The 23,326-nt window shown below is 37.6% G+C and overlaps 3 protein-coding genes across 11 annotated transcripts in view; 2 read left to right on the top strand and 1 right to left on the bottom strand.

Annotated features, from left to right (window-relative positions):
- LOC109859240 (protein rolling stone-like) overlaps positions 1-1,280 on the bottom strand; it is a 13,482-nt gene extending 12,202 nt beyond the window's left edge. The window contains exon 1 of the mRNA XM_020437272.1: positions 1,101-1,280. Within this exon, the coding sequence (XP_020292861.1) occupies positions 1,101-1,242 (142 nt within the window). The 5' untranslated portion in view covers positions 1,243-1,280. The remainder of the gene's footprint in view (positions 1-1,100) is intronic.
- A 2,727-nt stretch (positions 1,281-4,007) lies between these two features.
- On the top strand, positions 4,008-16,233 carry LOC109859207 (voltage-dependent calcium channel subunit alpha-2/delta-3). Of its 6 annotated transcripts, none has more exons than XM_020437217.1 (13): positions 4,008-4,269; positions 4,590-4,671; positions 4,949-5,256; positions 5,545-5,933; positions 6,135-6,457; positions 10,681-10,941; positions 11,516-11,644; positions 12,759-13,120; positions 13,349-13,553; positions 13,768-14,332; positions 14,410-14,765; positions 15,358-15,654; positions 15,894-16,233. In XM_020437217.1, exons 1-13 carry the CDS (start codon positions 4,196-4,198, stop codon positions 16,185-16,187), a joined length of 3,645 nt encoding a protein of 1,214 aa, XP_020292806.1. In that variant the 5' UTR covers positions 4,008-4,195; the 3' UTR covers positions 16,188-16,233. The 6 variants fall into 6 exon arrangements, with proteins under 6 accessions (XP_020292806.1, XP_020292833.1, XP_020292815.1 ...); XM_020437244.1 differs by having other exon boundaries at positions 15,358-15,604; positions 15,894-16,029; XM_020437226.1 differs by lacking the exon at positions 4,590-4,671.
- Positions 16,234-17,060: 827 nt separating this feature from the next.
- Positions 17,061-23,326, top strand: part of LOC109859364 (voltage-dependent calcium channel subunit alpha-2/delta-3) — a 16,165-nt gene continuing 9,899 nt past the window's right edge. For 2 of the 4 annotated variants that reach the window (XM_020437572.1, XM_020437563.1), the window contains exons 1-7: positions 17,061-17,153; positions 17,225-17,340; positions 18,558-18,744; positions 20,439-20,978; positions 21,067-21,474; positions 22,165-22,479; positions 22,880-22,936. In XM_020437572.1, the coding sequence (XP_020293161.1) occupies positions 17,258-17,340; positions 18,558-18,744; positions 20,439-20,978; positions 21,067-21,474; positions 22,165-22,479; positions 22,880-22,936 (1,590 nt within the window). In that variant the 5' untranslated portion in view covers positions 17,061-17,153; positions 17,225-17,257. The remainder of the gene's footprint in view (positions 17,154-17,224; positions 17,341-18,557; positions 18,745-20,438; positions 20,979-21,066; positions 21,475-22,164; positions 22,480-22,879; positions 22,937-23,326) is intronic. The other 2 variants (XM_020437591.1, XM_020437581.1) reach the window with 1 other exon arrangement.

Genomic DNA, 23,326 nt, shown 5'->3' with positions numbered 1-23,326 from the left:
ACTATATTCTTAAATTAAGAATATATTCTTAAATAAAGAATATATTCTTAATTTCAGAAGAATATCATCTAAAATCTTTAAGAAGATTTTTTAAGTATAAAATCTTCTACTTACAAGAATATAATTTTTTCGGTGTAGCTGACGGTCGTCCAGGCTTGAACGGGAAACGGGAATATTTCTTCGTTTCCTTGTAACAAGGAAAAATTATGTGTTATACAACAACAGAAATAATGTAGCAAAAACCAATGTGTCTATTTAATTTATAAGCAGAGTCAAATTAATTTATTCGCAAAGATATGCGTTTTAAAATTAGATTTAGATGATCGTGCATACGTTACTATATAGGACAAAATCACATCGAGCGACGAACGCTTTCTCATGCTGATGCACGCCGAGTAATACCGAACGTTTATGCTACGTCACAATTGTCTCCAGTTTTCTAACTGTGTATATAATTTTCTCTCATCATTTGCACGGCCTCAGCCGAGTTTACGGAGCACAATCAAAATTCACGCCTGTAATAAACATCGTGAATTTAACTACACTACAGACCGAAATAATTTTGCAGTAATGCGAAATCTATCTTTTATTTTCCGAAAAATTTCTATTTTTAATTTTTTTTCTTATAGTTCACACACGCACACGCACATATCTTGATATTTTTACGAATATCGACTCTTTTTAATAATACAGAAGAAACCAATGAGAGAAACTTCAATGCTCCGCTTTCTCGGTATAAAATATTTTTGAATAAAGTCCTGTACAGAAAATCGAGAGACCCCAACGTAGTACATTTAATTTTTCAACGTTGTGTTACAAACATGTCGTGTACACACGTTCCGAAAAACGCACTGTTTCTTTCTAACAATCATAAAATAGAATTTCAACCTTTGCGTTGTTTGATCGAAGCGTTACGTTAATTTATTAAGAAATGAAAAACCTTCGCGATTTTAAAACTTCGTTATATTTTGAACTATTCGTACTCATTAAATTCAAAATTTTGACAATAAAACTTTACATGAAGTTTTTTAAATGCATGGTTTTACGATTTTGAAAAAACAAATCTGTATCGGATTACGTCGCGTGTCGCGTGTACATACCGTGGTCGCGCGTTTCGGTTTTCGACTCCGCAAGTTTTACCCGCAGCCATGTCTTCAGCAACGTCTCGCGGCTCTGCAGGGTCGCGTTTTCCCATTCGGCGCAACTCTGTCGTCGTCGGTCGAAAAATTCACCCGAAATCATGTTGATATTTATTTCCTGATTTTCGCGCGCGATCCACACCTCTGCCTCACCTGCGCGACGACTGCGTACACTCGCACTCGGCGTGCGAATGTCACGAACGCGAATATATATAGCAACACGAAACGGTCTCCCTTCTCTCTCTTCGCTAGCACACGAGTACTTGTCAAAGAGGGTTTTAGCCGCAATTAATAATTATCAATTATCTGCTTTGTGTCGTATAATGCGCAAGATAGCGCGCGACTTCACATTTTCCTTAATCCCATTGTTGTTGGACTTTTTTTTTTTCTTTATTTTTGACTCGAGCACTTTCAGAAGATCGTATCGAGATCTCCGGGAAATGAACAAGGCCCGAGGCTGCATTTTTGGTTGCCCTTGTTTTGAATAACCTGTAATCAGGACCTATAAACGAACGTTTTACATGACGTGGTTTTACTGCCGTTTGATGGTTCCTTGAACTCGTCGCCCCCCCTTCTCCCCACCAAAAGTGACGATTTTGTAACTCAAATGTTTCAAAAACTCCAAAAAAAGAAATGAAAATCTGACGTTGTTACAAACGGATTGTTATTCGTTTTTTGCTCAGTTATCCGCGTATTATGCAAACAGTATGCTTTCGCTCTCTAACGCTACAAATTTAAAGAATTGTTTTTAACAGTAAAGGAGAAAAGGAAAGAAAGAGAGAGAGAGAGAGAGAGAGAGAGAGATTTGTTGAAGACGTTACTTCACATCATTTATTGTGGAGACTCACGCTAATTACCTGGCAGTTAGAAGCTGTTTGGAAAAAAGGCTCGAAGTAGATGTTATTGATCAGAATTCGATCAATGCGATTAGTCAATTAGCTTATTTCGTATTTCCTCTTTGGATTTGCTCCGCTAAACGCAACCTACATGAGTATAATAAAAATTGAGAAACTCTTGTTTGTAATATCAGAATTAAATATATATTAGAATTAAGAGACAAAAATAATTAGTTCTTCTAGTAAATAACATGCATGTAGGAGACACGTATGTAAATCATTGCGTAATGAGATTTGCAAGAGACCCTACATGGAGTCTCGCGACTAAACGAAAAGAACTATCCCCGTTGAGAATATTCCCTTTTGTCTAGTCATGGCTTCCCCTTTTTTTACAACGCGCGTAATGATTGCAAAATATCGCTAACGTTATATAGCGCAGCGCGGGCATGTGTACGCGCGCAAATGTTACAGCGACCGGAACGAGCTTAATCGACTGTAACGAGTAATAATAAAAATACCTTGAAATAAGCAGTTGAAAACGACAGAAACGATTATATTTCTTTGATTTTTTTTTTAAATCAAAACCTGGGAAGATTGCAAATTTCTCTATTCTTGACTTTTTCTCTAATTTTGATTAAAAAAAAAAAAAAAAAAAAAAAATAGTATGAAATCCGCTCGTGAAAATTCAAAATCGTAGAGGAAAAGGGCCGATACGAGCCCAACCTGGATGTTGATGGTAATATGTTTATTGATTAATTTTCAGACGTTTCGATCCTCCTTGGGATCTTTTTTTAGTGATAGTGTAATGGTAAATGACAAAAATTACAAACATTGTGACAAAATAAAAAGAATACAATTGAAAAAATCATCGGCTCGCATACCTGAATAAAACAGAAAATCCGATCAGCGTAAATAATATTATGTTAAGAAGTTCATTTTATATTGTTCAAAATAATGATGATAAGTCAACAATATTTAAATAACAATATTAAAATTCTTAATACTCGAACACGACACCGAACACTGATAAACAGATCTTACGTCGTGCCATATATATATATTGTTATCCCCCCATCGCTTTTATCAACAAATAATAATAGATAGATGGCAATGACAACGAGAGAAACAGTCAAGAGAAGCGTTATTTTGAAAAATAATTTTTAAGAAACGGGAAATAAAGTGTGTAATCTGACTTGATGTTAATGGAGTTGATCTGTAACTTAATATGTATCATTTCTGATATAAACAATCTTTTAAAAAACGATAGTTCAATATCTCTAAAATTTTAACGTTATTCCATTTAAAAGATCCATATCAGAAATGATACATATCTAGTTACAGATCAACTCCATTAACACATCAAGTCAGATACGGACAAACTCACACTTTATTTCTCGTTTCTCAAAAATTACTTTTCAAAGTAACGCTTCTCTTGACTGTTTCTCTTGTTGTCATTGCCATCTATCTATTATTATTTGTTAATGAAAGCGATAGAGAAATACCAATATATATATATATAAGACACGACGTAAGATCTGTTTATCAGTGTTCGGTCTTAAGAATTTAAATATTGTTAAAGAATTTAAATATTGACTTATCATCATTATTTTGGACAATATGAAATGAACTTCTTGACACGATATTATTTACGCGCTGATAGGATTTTTTGTTTTATTCAGCTACGCGAGTCGATGATTTTTTAAATTGTATTCTCTCTATTTTGTCACAATGTTTGTAATTCTTGTCATTTATCATTACGCAGACTATCACTGAAAAAGATCCCAAGGAGGATCGAAATGTCGGAAAATTAATCAATAAACATATTACCACCAACGTCCAGATTGTGCTCGTATTGGCCCTTTTCCTCTACGATTAAAAAAAAAAAATAAAATACTCAGCCGCTCGAGTCAGCTGACACAATTGTATTAATACTCGTGGGGTATACCGGAGAGAAAGCAAGGAGCGGAATTTGAAGAGCTTCGAGACGGCGCTGCTCGAGTACCAAAAATAATCGAACCAGAAGTAAACTTGCTGCACGCACCAAACTGGTCCCGAACGCGCCGCCAATCGAGTGCGCGAGCCACCGCCGTCGTGAGTTTTTCCCGGATATGCGTTTTTCCGGCGAAGTGAGGGAAGATTAACGTGCGTCACGTGTTTTTCATCGAGAACGAGCTTTCGTCGCAAAAAGAAGAGAACGAAAGAAAATTAAGAATTTTGTTCATGCCGATAAGTCGATGTCTCGTGTTTTATCTCGCGCTGATACCCGTCGTGTGTCTGGCCAAAGACGCACACATGTGAGTTTCGCATAGCGTGTGATGTCTCTGTTTTTACGATATATTCTCAGAGAAAAACCAATTCCGAGTTCTTAACTTTAATCTTTCGAAAATAACAAATTCAGCCGCAAATTTATGCGACGCCATTTCGACGACAGAATTTCATCGCGGATATTTCGTCACAATCTTGACAAGAATCATCTTGAATATCGTTTGGACACGTAGAAAATTGCAAAATGTTTTTTTTTTTTATCGGCGTGTTTATTTATTTTTTGTTTTGTCATCACAGTGCGATCGCGCGTCTATCTTTTTCCAAATACAATCGCGATTTTTTTTTCCAGCGTAAGCAAATGGGCAGATGACCTGGGCAACGAATTGTGGAAACTCGCGATCGAAATAGGCCGACCCGACGAGTTGTTGGAAGTGAGTAAACGCGCGCGTTTTCTTGCGCTGAACATCTCGAACAATATATAAATAATAATAATAATAATAATAAAAATTAAAAAATTTTTTTTGCGAAGAGATCCGCCTGCGACACGCAGACGGAGTCGGTTGTGCCTCAGAAACAATAAACAAAACAATAATTACGAGAAAACCAAATCTCACATTATCATCCTTCTTATAATTTTCTTTTTTTTTTTTTTTTTAAGTTTTTAACGTTTCGATATGTTTTTGTGATCTTCGCATGTGATCTTCGTAGAAATACAAGAGCATGAACACCCGAGTTGAGGACAAGTCCGGAGAAAAGCTAGTTGAGATAATCAGCAAGAATGTGAGTAGGATGCTGCGCCGCAAGATGGACGCGGTTACTTGCATTCGGATGGCGGCCGAGGAAGCCGCCGAGAACTGGGACACATCTTTCGTCGATTCGTTTTTTTTCAACAACTCCGCCAAGAGGTACAATCCCAAGAGCAACTTCTCTTACACTTCCGGCAAATGCAGCCCGGTAAACGGCGAACCGGCGGAGAACGACGTCTATTGCGAGAGAGAAAATAATAGCACGTACAGGTGAGAGATTTTGCTCAGTCATCGTTATTTGTTTTTCTTCTTCTTCTTCTTCTTGAGCAAGAGATGTCTCCTAGGATGTGAATGGTACAGATTAGTCACAGATTTTAACCGCGAAGAGTTTCCAGCGAATTGAGGATAATGTGTTGTGTGCGCAAATCGAAACAACAACAAATTGTAATTTTTGTAAATAATTGCGGAAGAAAGTCTAGTTTCAAATTCGATCTCATATTAAAGAAATGTCCCGTTAATTAGAGATAAAAGAATCGACATATTGCGTACCGATTACAGAGAGATGGAATTGACTTCGGACTCGCATTTCTACAACATCCCGGTGAACACGAGCCACTCGTCGGTTCACATACCGACCAACGTGTTCGATCTCAAGCGAGAGGTGGTGGAGGATATCTTGAAAACCGAGCCGTTGGATGACATGTTTCGCAAGAATTACGAATCCGATCCGGCGCTGTCGTGGCAGTACTTCGGCTCGGTAACCGGTATGCTCAGACAATATCCCGCAATGCAATGGCGAACGCTCGAGAACGAGCAGAAAGAGCGAATCGCCGATTTGTACGACTGCAGGGTGCGCAGTTGGTTCATCGAGGCGTCCACGTGCAGCAAGGATATGGTGATACTGATGGACGTTAGCGGCAGCATGACCGGCATGGGAAAGACGATCGGTAAGGCAAGATTGATCGAAACCGAAAGTCGCAACCAGAAAAGTTTCCGATTAAAAAAATCCAATTTTATTCTGTTTTGTATAATTGAGAAGTTATACACTTTCACAATTTTTCAATATTGTTTTACATCCTATTTCGACTATATTTTGTTAGATAATTATCGCGCGCGTTGTTTTAATGAAACAACAATGTTGTGAACAGCGAAGACAACTGTGAACTCGATTCTGGACACACTGTCGAACAACGACTTCGTCACTCTGCTCAAGTACGACACCAACACGACCGATTTGGTGCCGTGTTTCAAGGACATGTTAATCCAAGCCACACCGGAGAATATAGATACGTTCAAAAAGTCCATGGACGACATCGACAAGACGGAAGGCATCGCCAATGTTACGAAAGCTCTCAACAAGGCGTTCAGTCTGCTCAAGACTTATCGGGAGACGCGCGGCTGCGACGCTGACACACCATGCAATCAGCTCATTATGCTCGTCACCGACGGCATTCCCGGAAATCTGAGTGAGGTGCATCGCAAATTTTATATAAAATATACTTTAGCTAAATCAAGCTTGTCACCGTTGTCTTCTGTTGCCCTCCTTTTTATTCAATTAAAATTTAATCGCACTTATCGTAATTGGTTGCAAATTATATGTTTAAACAATTTACATGTTTTTTGTGTAAATTCATATGTTTCATTGTGCGTATTTAATCGCTCCACTTGTCAATTCTTTATATTGATGACTCGTACGAGATACCTACTGGTGTAAAATGACAAAACCGATTCCACTTCGTTGCTAAAACATCTAATTAGCATGAAAAGTAAAAGTCAATCAATTTGCATGTTGCTTTGCATAGTCCGTGTTTCTTTCCTTATGATTATTCTCTTTTGAGACTCGATGTGGCGTGATAGATTAAATAACAAGTAAATAATACAGACCAAATTTCGCGTGAATTGCAAACAACATAATTTCATATGCGCACAAACATATTTAAAATACACATTTAAATTAGTTATTGCGCGACACAGTCTTATTCAAAAGTTTTAATTTTATGCTACAGAAAAGTTTTCTCAGAACTCTCGATTCACATGTAAAAATGTTTCAGACTCTATTTTATCGATGTGTCATTGGTGTCGAAATAAATATTATAAAACGCTTGTTATAAAATAAAAGGTTGAAAAGGTCGATTCGAGCAGGTTAAAATGTGATTAATGTATTGTAAAAATGTAAAAAAATTTAATGTATTATACAAAATGCATGCAAATAATATCGAAGTGCAAATTGTCGCGAGGTGCAAAGTTCTTGATATAAAATTTCGATGACAAATGAGATGAATAATGTTTTTCACGCCTCAAACGCTAATCTCAGAGAGTGTACTCACAAATAATGTGTTGCAGTTGTGTGTTGCTGTGATGTCCATAATTAAGATGATTTCTCTGAGTCGTCAAACCAAGCGTCAAGTAGACACGCAAACATGACAAAAAAATTTTATAGATCAAGAAATTTGCACCTCGCGACTGAAGAAGATTCCCGTGTGAAATCGAAACGTTTCGCTTGCCAGTATGCAATTTGTATAATACATTAAACATAATCACATCTCGATCTGCTCGGATCGATCTTTTTAACCTTTCATTGGTGTAGAAATAAATAAGTAGTTTTATCATGCTCAAAATCTCTTTAAACAATTTCACTTCTTTTTGCCAATGCGGTAAACTTTTAACTAGCGATTGTCCGCGCTTTACACATTGAACGGCAATCTGACAACGTCGCGCGCGCGACTTAATCAAATCTGTCAGGTTCTTGACTACTCTGTGAAACACTGCTAGTTGACTTCGTTTTATCCGTTGATCTTATCTTGTAACTTCACACGCGTCACTCACTCTTATCATATTCTTCTATTATATTCCTAATTAACAAGCTGTACTCCGCACTTTGTGATCCAATCAAACGTCCACTTATCTTATAACACACTAGCCCACCTTCCTCTAACACTTCTCTTTCTCCCTGTGTTTTATTTATTGTGAAAAAAAGAAAGTGTGAGAAGCTCGTGTTGTATAAATACAGGTAGTTGAAATGAAGGTCAATAACGAGCAATGATGGTGTTAATATAAATAATACTGATAAATCTCGAGCAGTTTACTTTTTTCCGTGTATTTTGGATATTCCTTCATTATCAATCAGCCGATGTGCGAATAAAAATATCCTCGCGTGGTAGTGTGAGGATCGGCGTTGGTGTCGCAGTACTTATGATGCATGCGATGATTTTTTACCCACTTGACTATTGTATTCTAGAAAAATAAACAAAAAAAACACAAACACAAAAAGAAAAACAAAAAAAAACAAAACTCGTCATTTGTATTTTACTAGCACAACACAGGCGCGCGCTACGCGCACGCTATTGTTATTTTTATTTAACGTGTTGTCAGTGAACACAACCTGTCACCGCGATGACAGATAGTATATACGTCTTATAAACCATATAATACACATATGAGAAATGTCAGAAATAACGCATGAAAATCAAACTCAAAAAATAGTGAGAGAGATAGAAGTGGAAAAACAACACGTGACTAAAGTGACGTGACAGGGTAAAAGGGTAAAAAAGAGAATATTATATACATTATACGTAATATTCTATATCTATATATAATACACACACATACGCATATATGTATATATATATATATACCGTAATCACGTGACCGAAGTCAGTAACACCGCCGCGGTCGCGCGGTCGCGCGGCCGAGGTCAGTGACTCCACCGCAGTCGCGCGACTGAGGTCATTGACCCCGCCGCGGTCGCGCGACCGAGGTCAGTGACCTCTCCCCACCAAGGCCGCGCGGCCGAGGTCAGTGCCCCGCCAAGGCCGCGCGGCCGAGGTCAGTGACCCCGCCAAGGCCGCGCGGCCGAGGTCAGTGACATTACTAATATAAAAAGAGAAAAGAATCGTTTTTAAAAACTTCTTCCACGTGCACGTGTGAAAATCGCTCTTTTCTAGATTCTTATCGTATAATCAGAATTCAGAACAAAACGTTAAACAAAAAAGTATTCTTGCGTTTATTTGGTCTGTGTGGCTTCTGAACTGGAGATAATAGAAGAAAAAATAATACTGGAGATAATAGAAGATAAACAAAAATGTGGGTGAAATTTATTACACTCAAAAGAAACGTCATTACTATCGTCGTCGTGAGACCAAATTGTGTGCATGTTCGTATGCATGCTACCAGATGACATACATATACGAGTGCGTTGAAAGAAGAAAAAGAAAGAAAGAAGTGTGAGTTAGAAAAAGAAAGAGAAAATCTCTCAAGAGACACGGTAGTGATTCGCTTTATTAGCGCCGGCAACACCTCCGATAGTACCGATCGCTTCGACAATCCCGAGAAAAAATGAAAAATCATGTGATCATATAGGATTATATGTAAATCGGATGCAAATTTTGTATGATCGTATAAACTTTTATATAAGTCAAATATGATTTTATACAATTTTGATATGATTTTATGTGATCGTGTAAAATCAGATCCGAAATCTGGCGCGATCTGATTTTATATGATCATATATAAATACATAAAATTATGTACAATAGTATACGATTTCTTTTATATTTTATATATGATCATATAAAATCAGATCGCGCCAAATTTCGGATCTGATTTTACACGATCACGTAAAATCATATTCAACTTATATAAAATCATATTCGACTTGTAAAAAAGTTCACAAACATTTCAAACTTGGATCTCAGCGTGCAATAATCGTAACTTATTGTGCGTGCCGTTCTACATTCTTAGTGAAACTGCAATATCTACATTATCTACTTGATTAACGTTTTTTATGTATATATTTTTTGCGAACATTATTGTCATGCGTACTTATATGTTTTAAGTTATATTTATTCACATTGAAAAAGACTCAAGTCAGAGTCGAAACGTCTGTGTTTTAACTAGTTATCTAAATTTATTAAATATATATTTTTGCTACCACCTAAGTATTTTGGCTCGATTGGACCTAAATATCTTATTTATATATTATATTAACACCATCATTGCTCGTTATTGACCTTCATTTTCTCAACTACCTGTATTTAGTTATTCTGGTTAGAAATTAGAAGTAACGGTAACGCTCTGAGGTGCACTTTGCCTGTTCGCGTTTGATAGTCGTCTTCGTTTCTTCTTCTCTTTTCAAAACGATATTTATGACGTTGAAGTCTCGTCCTCCGGAAAGAATGTAATTGCACGGTACGAGAAATACCGACGAAGATTTAACACGCGGGCAAAAAAGTTTTTGCCCGTTTTCTGTCAGTTTTAAATCTTGCTCTTTACTCGGAAATTTCGATACGCCGCAGCTGACGAGAACGATTATTATCGTGCGGTCGGTCAAAAACAAAAAAACTTCTCACTTTTTCGTTTCTTGCGACGAAGAAGTCCCGAGAAAATTTCGAGAAGAACGAACAATCGCGCAGATTCTCGCCTAAATAACTAAAACCTACGTTTTTGAACATGCTTTAGCTTTTACCCGCAAAGTAGACTACGCGATATTATTTTTTTATCGTACTGAGATTTTTTTCCATCAAATGTGTGACAAAAGGATGTGCACAAAGTGGATTGAGTTGTTTTTAACGTGACTAGAATGTTTTTCTTCTATAAATTGAGTTTGACTGAAAACTCTCTGAAACACTTTTAAAGCCTTCTGGAACTTCTTTTCAGCAAATGATCACCGTAATTGTTCAATTTCTCTTTTCATAGGTCTTCAAAAAGTGGAACTGGATGGAAAACGATACGCACATACCGGTGCGAGTGTTCCCGTATCTTTTGGGCAAGGAAGTGTCGAAGGTAAGGGAGATGAAGTGGATGGGATGCAAGAATCGTGGTTACTTCAGACACGTGCGCACTCAGGAGGAGGTGCGCGAGCAAGTGCTCACGTATATTCCCATAGTGGCGCGTCCTTTGGTGTTACAGGAGAAGGAACATCCCATCGTTTGGACGCACACTTACGCCGACATAACGGTGAGAAATTCGCGAATTCGAGTTTAATTTTCAAGAACTTTCGATATTAATCAATTAAATCTTTCTTTGTTATTTTTTAGAGGCAAAAAAAATCGTTAACTTCTTAAAGAGCTATTTCTATTTCGTCGAACGTCGTTTTCTTGTGTGTAGAGGGTGATTTTTTTTACAGATTACATTTAAAAATATTCTTGTAATACGCAGAAGCGAGTGCAATTTTTCAAAAAATACGGAAAAAAAAAGATTTGCTAAAATAGCGAGAAATTAGTTACCGTATGTGGCCAGCAAAAATACATTTGCTGAGTTTATTAAGATTTTTGTTTCGCTTAAAAAAGATTTTTTTGTCGATGAAAGAAAAACTTCTGTAAACTCAACAATTTTTCTTGCTGACCGTATAACAGCAAAACGTTCGTTTTTGTGTAGGTATTTGTTTTTTAATATGTGTTTAACATATGTAGTTTTTATTTTTATTACCCTTCCAAATTCCAAACAATATATCGCATGTTTGTGGAAATAAAAAGCCGGCGATTACAGGAAAGGTAAAAAAAAAAATAAACATTAACGTAAATTCCATCAGAATCCGGCACTTGCCGCTTGGCTGTGGCTTGTGATGGAGCACGGAGAACAAAAGTCACGTCTACAAAAATATCTAAAAGGAAAACGACTGGGCGTGCGAATAAATGAAGATGCGATCTACATAAAGCAGGTTGAAACACATCACGGAGAAAGCATTATTCTATTTGTCTGTCTTTTTTTTAGGCTTTTTCAGGCATTCTAGATCTTTACAATTAGTTTCGCATTTGTTCCCCCCCCCCCCTACACGCTATTATATTTAATATCTCCGAATGCCAAACGGGAATACAATATTCCCGATGTGACGAGAGTTTTTTACTTCACAAGTTGAAGATGATTTTTATAAAAAAAAACAAGTTGTTCTCTCTAAATATTTAAAAAATATCAAGTAATTTTATTTTGGTTGATACTTGATGTGAGAGAATAAAAATCGAATAATTGAACAAACTGACTTGGGAAAAAAAAACACATATTTTCTTTGAAAAATACCTGAATACAAATGTTAAGTTTTAATTTTTTAACAATCATTGACACAATTAAAAAATATAGATTTTTTGATTGAGTGCTGATGAATGTGTATATCGAGTACCTTGCTTACGCTTAGAGGCTTATCAATTGATGAGATTGAACCAACGTAAAATGTAGTTCGTTTAACTGTTGGCTCTTAGAACTAGACACGAGACAACCGCAAGTAGTTGATCGCTGAACAATAATAAGTAAGACGATCGCTGTAATCGATGCACCCAAACTAGTTCCCCAAACTACTTTTGTTGACTGGATTTCGAGTCGACTTTCTTTTTGTTTCATTTCTTTCTTATTCATTTTTCTGTTCGATTGTTAGATCTGTGTTGACTAGTTTACGTAAAGAAACTTTGGAATTAAACGGAACAACCGAAGTTTCGATTCTTCTAAAACGTCATCGAACAACAATATCCACGTGTGTACAATGTAAATTTATATTAAAAAAAATATATAGTACGTACATTATTTGAAAAAAAAAAAAAATCAATTACATCTAAAAACGAAAAAAAAAAAAAAAAACAAATTAGTCGCGAGATTTCGGTTGCGGTTTTGATTCCACACGCCTCGGTTGTGTACTATAGAAAAACCGAGAGCAAAGTAGATAGCGTGATCCTTTCGCTTTCATTGCAACCCGGCGTCTTGCCCGCTATGTTTGACCGAAAGTACAAAACGGAACAACCGTCTCGACACAATTCCGTAAATTCTTGCAAATGCTGTCTGCGCAGTTGCACAAAGACGAGAATATCGAAGAAGATCCGTCCCTTTTGAACACCACCGCCTGGCAGGAATACAGACTGCTCACTTCCGTGAGCACGCCTGTATTCGACCGCACGGGCAACCGCAACAATAAGACACGCGTGGCGAATCTGCTCGGCGTGGCCGGCACGGACGTGCCGATCGACGACATCCGCAAGCTCACGTTGCCGTACAAACTCGGTGTAAACGGGTACGCCTTCATCGTGTCGAACAACGGCTATGTGATACTGCATCCGGATCTACGGCCGGTCTCAAAAGGCCAGCTTAAATTGAACTACAACAGCATCGACCTCACGGAGGTGGAGATACTTGATGACGGGCGCGGACCGAGGTAATAAAACGACGACGCGACGCGCTCGCCAACCAAAAAAGCCGTGTTTGTTTCAATCTTTCGCTCAGATATTGCGGAAAAATTGCAACGTAAAATAACACATACATTGCTTTAGAAAAAATAAAAAAAAATAAAAAAAAATAAATAAATATTTATCTTTTTTTTCTCAATTTTTCTGTTTTCGTTCTCACTCTTTATTCAATACGTGCTTTTTAAAAACGAGCGCAGAGATGCGGGACCGGAGATACTGGAGCTGAGATCAGCGCTGGTCGATCACAAGCAAGGTAGCATGAGAGGGATACCCGTCAAGTTACACTACGACGACAATCGTCGAGTGAACCTCGAAAGACGTGATTATTTCTACGCGCCTCTGAACGGTACACCGTTCAGCCTCGCAGTAGTCATACCTAATTACGGAACCACCTGGATTAAGGTTCAGTTGGAAAGCACACCAAAAAAAAAAAAAAAATAAAAAAATAAAAAAATATCGCAGCAGTGTGTTGTTCTTACGTAATCCGTAGATAAATTAAATTACGTACGCTTAACAACTGTGCGCATGCCGAATTACCCCATATTGATATACATTACAATTAATTGAAGAAATAATTGAAAAATGATTTTAAAATAATTTGCGCGTTATTTTCAAGGTCGGCGATGAGATCCGCCGAATTCAGGACGTGAAGATGAACATAACAGATTACTTCGCGGGCGATCATTGGCGCATACATCCGAGCTGGGTGTATTGTCGCTATCATTACCTGGAGGGTCACCAGTTCGACAGTCCGGAGAACGAGTTACGTCACTTTTTGGCACTTATAAGCCGACCCGGTTGGAACTGGTCCGAGCAGTACGAGGCCGATCCGGACGAGGAAGTAAACTGCGGCAGACAAACACTCCAACGAGACGACTACTACTGCAACCGCGAGCTTATGCAGTTATTGGTGTTCGACGCCAAAGCGACGAATGATAGTTTCCGTGGCGATTATCTGAATCTGCCGTACAAAACTCGGAAATTGGCACAAGAATACGGTGTTTTTATACGATTTATCGCGACGCAGAGCGGTCTCACCAGGTGGCATCATCTTCACGCCACCGAGCTGCCGGACGATGACGATGGTATTGTCTTCGGCGACCTTCACAGGCGAGCGGTGAACGAACCCTGGTACAAAGCCGCGATTATTCAAAATGATTCTGACACTATCTCTTTATCCGGTGAGAACTAAATCTTTGTTTATACAGTTGTTTTGTTTTATTTAGTTTTTTTATTCGCGTCATTCAATGTGCGATAGTTCCATGGGAGGCTGGTTCGGATGCGATAATCACGGTGTCTATGAGCATCTCGCCCAAAGACGGTGGCAAAAAGGCGGCGGCGGCCGTAGTAGGCTTCCAAATGCCGATGACGAGTCTGTACAAACGATTTATCGAACTGACCTCGATGACAAACCCGACGTTGAATTGTTCGAGGGATTCGATCGACTGCTATCTGCTGGATCAAAACGGTTACGTGGTGATCTCCGAGGCGCACAAAGGAGAAACGGGACAATTTATGGGCACTCAAGAAGGCGCCATCATGGAGTCCATGGTCGGCCAAGGTCTTTACAATCCGGTGGAAATCTACGATTATCAAGCTTGGTGCCACGAGATTGTTAGTGTCTAACGATATAAGTAATTTATCAGTTCTCATCCCGGGAAGAAATAGATTAGATCTGATTTAAATCTAACGAGATAAAAAAATGAAAAAAAAAGATTTAAAAAGTAAAAAAAAAAGATTTAAAAAGTGAAAAAAAAAAGATTTAATTAGATCCAAATTAAATCTAAATAGACATAAAGTAGATCTAAATAGATTTAAGTAAATCTATGTAAATCTACACTTTATTTATTCTTAAGATCTATTCAGATCTACTATATTAGATTACCTACCTTAGATCTAAGCAGATCTGAATGAACATGATCTAATACAGTAGATCTGAGTAGATATAAAATATAATAGATCTAAGAATAATTAAAGTGTAAATTTACAAATGGATCTATTTACATATCTCTTGTATCTAGATTTGTATCTTGTATTTAGATTTAATTTGGATTTATTTTTAGATCTATTTTTTTATTTTTTTTATCTCGTTAGATTTAAATTAGATCTAATCCATTTTTTCCTCCGGGATCTCTTAATATGTTACATGAGAATTAATGGAACGGAACTCTTAAATATAACAGAACTCTTTAACACGTTGTTTCAGCGAATTCGCAACGCCGCTAGCATCATAATGGAGCCACTGCTATACATTACGAGATTCTTGATCTGGTTCCTGTTGCGATTAGTGTGGCTCACGACGCAGTGCGTGAACTTGCCCGGTATTTACGGCAAGGTTCACTTCGACGAGGACGCGCCCGATCCACCGCCACCGCCGACCCCTTATCTCTTTTACTATCCTTGCGATCAGAAACGAACGCTCTACATGATGAACAATACCGTAGCCGCCAAAGGTATCACCAATCATACCGATTATTGCTCGAGACCGTTCTACGCTCAGAAAGTGAGTACTTTCGCGAATTTTGATTTGATTGAAATGTACAGTTTTGTGATGAATTACAACTTTTGACGTCGCAATGTAAAAACATGTTTTGATATGAAAGTAACATGTTTTTTTTCTTTATAAATAAGACATTTTGCTTACGTGGCTTAGTTTTGTTACTTTTTAATTAATTATCTATCATATAGCGCAGTACTCGAATAGTTTTCGAAGGTGCCATAAAACGCCAATAATATTCACAGGTGGCGCACACCAATTTGTTATTGCTCGTGGTTGACAGCATGTATTGGACGTGCTACAAGAGATTAGAAGTAACTCCCGTGACTATTTCGCCGTTCGAGTACACAAATGGGACAGCCGACAAGCCTTGCCACAAGATTCCATTGAACGCTTTGAAGAGACGTAGACTTGAACATTGCTTCACGGAACATCCTTTGGAGTACGAGATCGATGATTGCGGAAAAGCGTCCGGATTGACAGTGTCCTTGTCGTTAATGTGCATCACTATAGCTACGATTTTACACACCTACGTATAATAGCAAATTAATTGTTCTTTGATATATTGTCTGCTGTTTTGCACGAGTAAATAAATAAAAGTAAAAAAAAAAAAAAAAAAATGTGAAGAGTGCGCGACGTTTTCTCAACTACTGACGAAAAAAAAAGAAACCAGTTTTCGCTTCCAGAGGTGTCCAACAATTTTGATTTCAAAAAATCTTCCGAGATATATTTTTCTTAAAAACAAAATTCAATCAATTTTAGTTTATGAGAAAAATGTTTACAAAAGAAAGAGTCCAAATGAGGAAATATATTTGACATCGAGCGGAGATTAGAAGCGCCTCCAGCAATAATTCTGCGTGTTACACAACTTGGTCCATGTTTACTCTTCAAAAAACGATCGTCGCTAAAAATATCTTCTCCACCAAGGTCTGAATCACCCTTGCTTTAGCGGGTAGCTTTATTGATTCAGCTCCCAAGGCACTTGGAGATATTTTTCGCGACTATCTCTTTCGGAGAGTCATTCTGAGATTTCTTCGTGTTTTCTCATGATTACAAATTTCCCCGCACTGAGCCGCCCTGGTAGGTAGTTGTACTAAGTCTGGTAACTTAAGTAACTGATATCTTGCAACTCTTTACATTACGTCGATTCATCTTATTGAAAAACAACTGATGATATCAGAACGGATTCTACACTTTCATCTGGGGTTTTAATCTATAATCTCGGGCATTGTGAAAGCAAACAATTCTGATTTCGATCTGATGGTCGGTGTGACTTGATGTGACTGCGCGTCGCTCGTCGTTGTTGGCTCGCGTTGTGACATCGTGCGCAAGCCTCGTAGGAAAATCGATAAGCTCGAAAACGCGTAATCTCGATTCAGCGAGTCGCCAGTCCGAGCCCAGTGAGTGTACGTGTTGTATACAGTAAGGACGACCGCGACGGTAGCGACGACGACGACGACGACAACAGCGACGGCTACAGTCGACGTCGATCAGACCGATCACAAGTACATGGTTGACACGAGATAGTCCGGGATTTGTTTGTTGCGTCCTCTTACGTGAACTGTTCTCTTTCCAGGGAACAAACCGAGGTGATCAGATAGTGATAGTTATGAGGTCCTGCTTCGTACCTGTTGTTGTTGTTCTGATCTTGATCGAGGCAACCGGTCGTGGCGATAGCATCTCGTACAACACGTGAGTAAAGGACTCCGTTGACGGATCCGTCAGCGTTTGCTCCGATTGTATTTACGAACTGATTTCTCGTATCGCGATATCCTCGCGTTTACGTTTGACGATAACCCGTTCGTTTTGACGTATTCGCAAACGATAATGAAGCGATGAATAATAGCAATGAATTTAGGTCAACCGTGAAGAACCATGTTTCCTCTAGTCGTAGTGACGGCGTGGCCTACAAAAAGCTGACTTTTTGAAGATAAAAGAAAATTTTGCGATTGTGTCCATTCGGGCTAGTCACTTGTGTTTTGCAAAAATTATTACAGTCGCGAATTATATATTAAATTATATATTTGTTGTATTTCTGACTTCTTCCTCAACACAATAAATTTTTAAAAAGAGAAGAAAATCTTTTGGATTTATTTTTCAGATTTTCGAAATTATATTCGTCATTTCTTTTTGAGAAAGAAGTTTTTTTGTCTCGAGTAAACAAAATCGCCTCATTTTTTTTTTGCTTCCAATTTAATTCGAGCAACGTTGTTTGTATATTCAAACTAATTTCGTTCGCGTCTCGCACATTGAGCACGAAGTTACATATAAATTAATTGAGAGCAAAGTCGCCATTATTATTAAATTAAAAAATAATGGTGTGGAAAAAAATAATGTTGTACAAAAAAAAGAAGTGTTGCGTTCAATATGTACAAAACAGATATATACAATTTTTTCTCAAAATAATTCTCTTCTAATACTAATATAAAAAAAAAATAGAGCACAATAGACCACGTGAAGTAACAAAAAATGTACTTATGGTCAATTTCTTCACCTCTGATACATTTTCGATAATTTTATCTAAAAAAAGAAGAATAAAGTATTTTTTTGCATATCTTTTAAATATGCGCTTTATTTTCAGAAGATAGCTATCAGAAGGTATGAAGAAATCGGGCCTTATCGTTCTTAAATATTCCAATAACAGCTCGATGAAATCAATTAAAAGACAAATAACCAAAGAGCCTGTGGTCCAAGGGGTTGGACAATTAAAAACAATCTAAAACCATATTCCGAAATATACTGCGTTTTAAGTTGTTTTTGATTGTCCACCTTCAACTTGGATCACAGGTTTTTCGGTTTTTTTTTTTTTTTAATTTAATCATTCTTGTCTAAACAATTGTATTGTATAATAAAAATTATTATTATTATATATATATATATATACATTATTATGTGTTATTTTATGACAGAGTGAAGACATGGGCGAACAAACTGGGTTTCGAGCTCTCGCAGCTCGGCAAGTTCGTTACAAAAATAGACAAGTTTCACGATAGTTACAAGTTAGCAGAAGTTAAACCACGTGACGGAAATGCCCTGGTCCACGAGATTGCTAAAGATATCAAGGCTATGATGGAATCTAAGATCTCAGCTATCAAGGTTCACTCATTTCCCTTCTCCGCGACTGTTTTGTTTCTCTTCGAATCGCAACCACCCAGATAACAAAATGCCCGCACAATGATCTCACGGTGAGCGCACGGCATGCGGATTATTTCGTTCACGGTGTGACTTCATATCACTAGACATATGCGTATCATTTGATAAGCATCTTTAGATCATTTGAGAGTCATATAATTCGCACGCGTTGCAGATTCACGCGTGCGAGTTAAATGTAGCTCTCACACGTGCGAGCAATATGAGTCTCAACTGAGTAATAAATAAATAAGCGATTTAAGCCAGCGGTATATACACGGTACGTTTTTGCTCGGTGGATTGATTGCAAATTAGTAAAATGCTAGAAATGCAATATGCTAGAAAAACCATACAGCATATAACATTTTTAATAATTTACTAGCTTCCCTTACGAAAAAGAACTACTGCCGATTACATATAAATAAAGTCAGTAATATAAATATTACTGACAATCACATAAGAATATCATCAGATATTACAGGAATCACTGAGAATATTACTGGCAATTACACAGAATGCCAGTAATTTTTTCGTACCACTGCCGCAATATATTACTGCCAGTAGTTCTTTTTCGTAAGGGTTGTACTCGATCCAGCAAACAAACGTACTGTGTGACGCTGGCTTTATATAGTTTAATAAAATAACTATTGTAATATTACAATTATTCTGACAAAAAAAAATTCTATAAGAAAATAATTCAAAATGATATATATTATTTTTTGTTGTCCATTATTTGTCCGAACAAATTTGAATAAATTTTAGTAAAATAATGGGATTTTCCTTGCCGCTCAAAAGGGATCAAATACATAATTTTAAAATAACTTTGTAAATGAATAACAAAACTGAATAATAATTATTTAACAAATGTTACAATAATGTTGCTTAAACATTTTTTAAATAAAATAGGGTTTTAAAATAAAATACTAAATAAAATGAATATATATTAATTAAATGATAAAACGTTAAATATTAACGTTTATTTTATAAAAACGTTTATATATTATAATATTTATTTAACGTTTATTTTATAAAAATTAAAACGTTACATAAATATTCTTTTGTAAATAAAAAAAATAAAAATAAAAAATAAACGTTACATAAATATAAAACAAATAATAAATAATGGTTTTTACATTTGTTTACAAATTAAAAATAATTCAAAAATAAATGTAAAATAAATATATATTTTTTAAATATTTAATAAACGTTTTTCCGCAATAAATTTTGCCAATGAAAACATAAACGTTTAAAAAACATGTTTAAAAAATCTTGTGTGTTGATTAGATATAAGTTATTTACGCAATAATAAGAGCTGAACTTTAAAATAAGAAATAATTTATTGAATTCGGCGGAGATCATTACGTCAATTATTTCATAAAAACAGCATGATGCTTTTACGCACACACGACATGATTATCACGTCGTGAGGATAAATTGAGCCTTCACAAAGTGTTATCTGAATGTCTTCATCACACGTAGTTTTACAGTGCTAGCGTTTATTTACGCTCGCATGTGCGCTTTCATCACATCATGAAGGCAACACGATGACGTTCTTGCACGCACGACGTGATTATTACGCGTGAGAGCAATGTGAGCCCGCACAAATTGTTATCTGGGCACGTGTGAGAACTTACCAAGTGACTTGCCAATTTTTTTTCCAGAGGATAATGGACGTGGCCGAGACATCGGCGATGTCGTCTCCCAACGAGGATCCGCCGGAGTCCTACACCTACATCAACGCGAAGAACAACACCATCGACCTCGAGTATAGTGGTCACTTCGGCGGTCACGTGAATCTCAACATGTCGGCGGTGCACGTGCCCACGAACGTGTACGACCGCGCGTCTAACGTCATACGGGCGATCAAGTGGTCCGAGAATCTCGATCGCACTTTCATCAACAATTACGAGCAAGACCCGTCGTTGTCCTGGCAGTACTTTGGCAGCGCGACCGGCTTTATGCGTCAATATCCCGCGATGAACTGGTATATGCAACCGGTAGATCTGTTCGATTGCAGAACGAGAAGCTGGTACATCGAAGCGGCCACCAGTCCCAAGGACGTTCTCATCCTGATGGACACGTCTGGCAGCATGACCGGCATACGACGGGAAATCGCTCGACACGTGATAAACAACATCCTCGACACGCTGGGCAACAACGATTTTGTCAACATCATTACGTTCTCGAACGTGACCCAAGAGGTAAGAATTTGCACTGCAAAGAATCCGGTTAATATATATCTTTTTGGAAAGATAATAAAAATATCTTTTGATTAATAAATTTGTGCAGGTAGTGCCGTGCTTCAACGACACACTGGTCCAAGCAAATCTGGCAAATGTGCGCGAGCTGAAGCGAGCGATCTCGGATCTCAACACGGAGAAGATCGCCAACTTCTCCCTGGCACTTACGACCGCTTTCGAGCTGCTTGAGTCATTTCGTACCGAACGCGAGGGTGCCAGATGCAATCAGGCGATCATGCTGATCACCGACGGTGTGCCGTACAACTTCAAGGAGATCTTCGAGGTTTACAACTGGAAGGACAATCCGGAGGAGCCGACGAAGGCCGATATGCCCGTCAGGGTGTTTACTTATCTGATCGGAAGAGAAGTCGCGGACACGCGGGAAGTGAATTGGATGGCATGCGCGAACAGAGGATACTACGTGCATCTGTGCACTCCGGCGGAAGTGAGAGAAGAGGTCAGTGAAACGAAGTTATATATTTATGGAGTGTAAAAAAATCGGCACGGAAAGCCGGAGATTTCAGGTTCGACTCCTGGCCGAGGTGTTTTTTTCGCAATATTTTAAAAAATTAGTTAAAGGGGTATACGGGGTCTCTCTCATATATGTGATGCAAATATAGAATCCTATGTGAATTTAAGAATTGAAATTTCAATTCAAAAACTCACGTGTAAGATTTACACGTGAATACATTATATATATATATAATGTAGTCACGGGTAGAAAGGATTATTCTAAGACGAAAAGTCCTATATCACTTTGGATGATTTGCAATAATTAACGAGATATGAATTAATAAAGATCCGCTAATCAGCATGCATCCTGTATATATATATATTATTATTAATAATATATATATATTAATTATTAATTAATTATTGCAAATCTTCCAAAGTGATATAGGACTTTTCGTCTTAGAATAATCCTTTCTACCTGCCTACAAGGGGTGAGACGGCAATTACGGGACACTCTGTATATATATATTTCCGCAATAACATTCAGCGTACGGTTACGGCTCTTATTACCGTTTGTATATTTCGTGTAAAAAAATCTTCTAAACCTCTAGAAAATATCCCAGCGCAACTTATTGCTTTGTTCACTGGCAATTCGTATTCGTCATCAAATGTAATCGCGCGACTTCTCTTCAAGGTGTTGAAGTACGTGCCGGTGATGGCGAGGCCTCTGGTGCTGGGCCGTACCGATCATCCCACCATCTGGACGCCCGTTTACGCCGACATAACCGATCCGAAGATGACCGACTGGCTGTGGGAACAGCGCGAAAGCGAGGAACAAAAGGAGCGCTTTTTGCTCTATCACAGAAACAAGAAGTACTTCAACACGGAGGAGCAGGATCGGCGATTCGTGAAGAAACAGAAGCGTCGGCACGACCAGACCAGCGGTCTGCAGGAATACAAATTGATGACTTCGGTTAGCATGCCGGTCTTCGATCGGCGTGATAACGCGGTAAGATTATTGTAAATGTTGTTAAATATTTACTTTGCGAAACAACAGTTAGAAGTCGGCAGGCGATAAGGACATAAGAACGGCCTAAAAAAAAAACAATTTTAGTTTAAGGTTTTTAACGATCTGACATCTTTGTTCTCATTATATCAGAAAAAAAAAATTATCTCTCACATTTCCCTTTTTTTCTTTGGTCTGCATTTTCATATTTTACGGATTACGTTTGCGTCTCACTTGTTTTGCACATTCCTTGGACCTTTTCATAAGCACGTTGTGTGATCGCTATCTAAATATCCAAATCGAAACAAAATTAAAAAATTCTTGTAATTTTTTTTTTGCGTTTCCTTAAGGTATATATCGACGGATGTACTTGCTTCCGTTTTAAGTTCCTCTTTGTCCACAGAACATCACAAAGCAGGTGCTGGTGAACGAAGCGTACTGGGTGACAGAGACAAGAGAGGTTGGCAGCTAATACAAAAAGCTCAAGCAAAGTTGTTCTATAATGCATATAGTACACACATTCTGTACATACCTTTATCTTTTGATTTTTCGTGCGACCTACAACCTCTCTCTCTTCTCCGTTAATTCGCAATTTATTGCTCATTGAAACTTCTCGCACTTGGAATACAAAGTAGAGAATCAATAATAATAAACCCACGGAAAGAAAATTCATAAATCTAATGGCGGCGTAATTTGTTTTCAAGTTATTCTTTTCGACTAAAAAAAAAAAAAAAAAAAAAAAAAAAATGAACTCTCCGACGCCGACAAGTCGAGCTCGTGTTATGTAAGAAGTGTTACGTAACAACGATATATATATATATACGGAAGGATGTTAGAGAACGAGGTCGTG

This window comes from Pseudomyrmex gracilis, unplaced genomic scaffold, assembly GCF_002006095.1.
Source record: "Pseudomyrmex gracilis isolate BER0280 unplaced genomic scaffold, ASM200609v1 scaffold_7, whole genome shotgun sequence".
NCBI lineage: Eukaryota > Metazoa > Arthropoda > Insecta > Hymenoptera > Formicidae > Pseudomyrmex > Pseudomyrmex gracilis.
The sequence above is the reverse complement of the archived record's forward strand: the minus strand, read 5'-3'. Positions and strand labels throughout refer to the sequence as shown.

What these genes read in the sequence shown, in the direction of transcription:
- LOC109859207 (XM_020437217.1), top strand. Translation starts at nt 4,196, where the DNA reads ATGCCGATAAGTCGATGTCTCGTGTTTTATCTCGCGCTGATACCCGTC. An exon ending in ACACTTACGCCGACATAACG is followed by an intron (nt 10,942 to 11,515) that starts GTGAGAAATTCG and finishes AAATTCCATCAG; the next exon opens with AATCCGGCACTTGCCGCTTG. An exon ending in AAGCTTGGTGCCACGAGATT is followed by an intron (nt 14,766 to 15,357) that starts GTTAGTGTCTAA and finishes ACGTTGTTTCAG; the next exon opens with CGAATTCGCAACGCCGCTAG.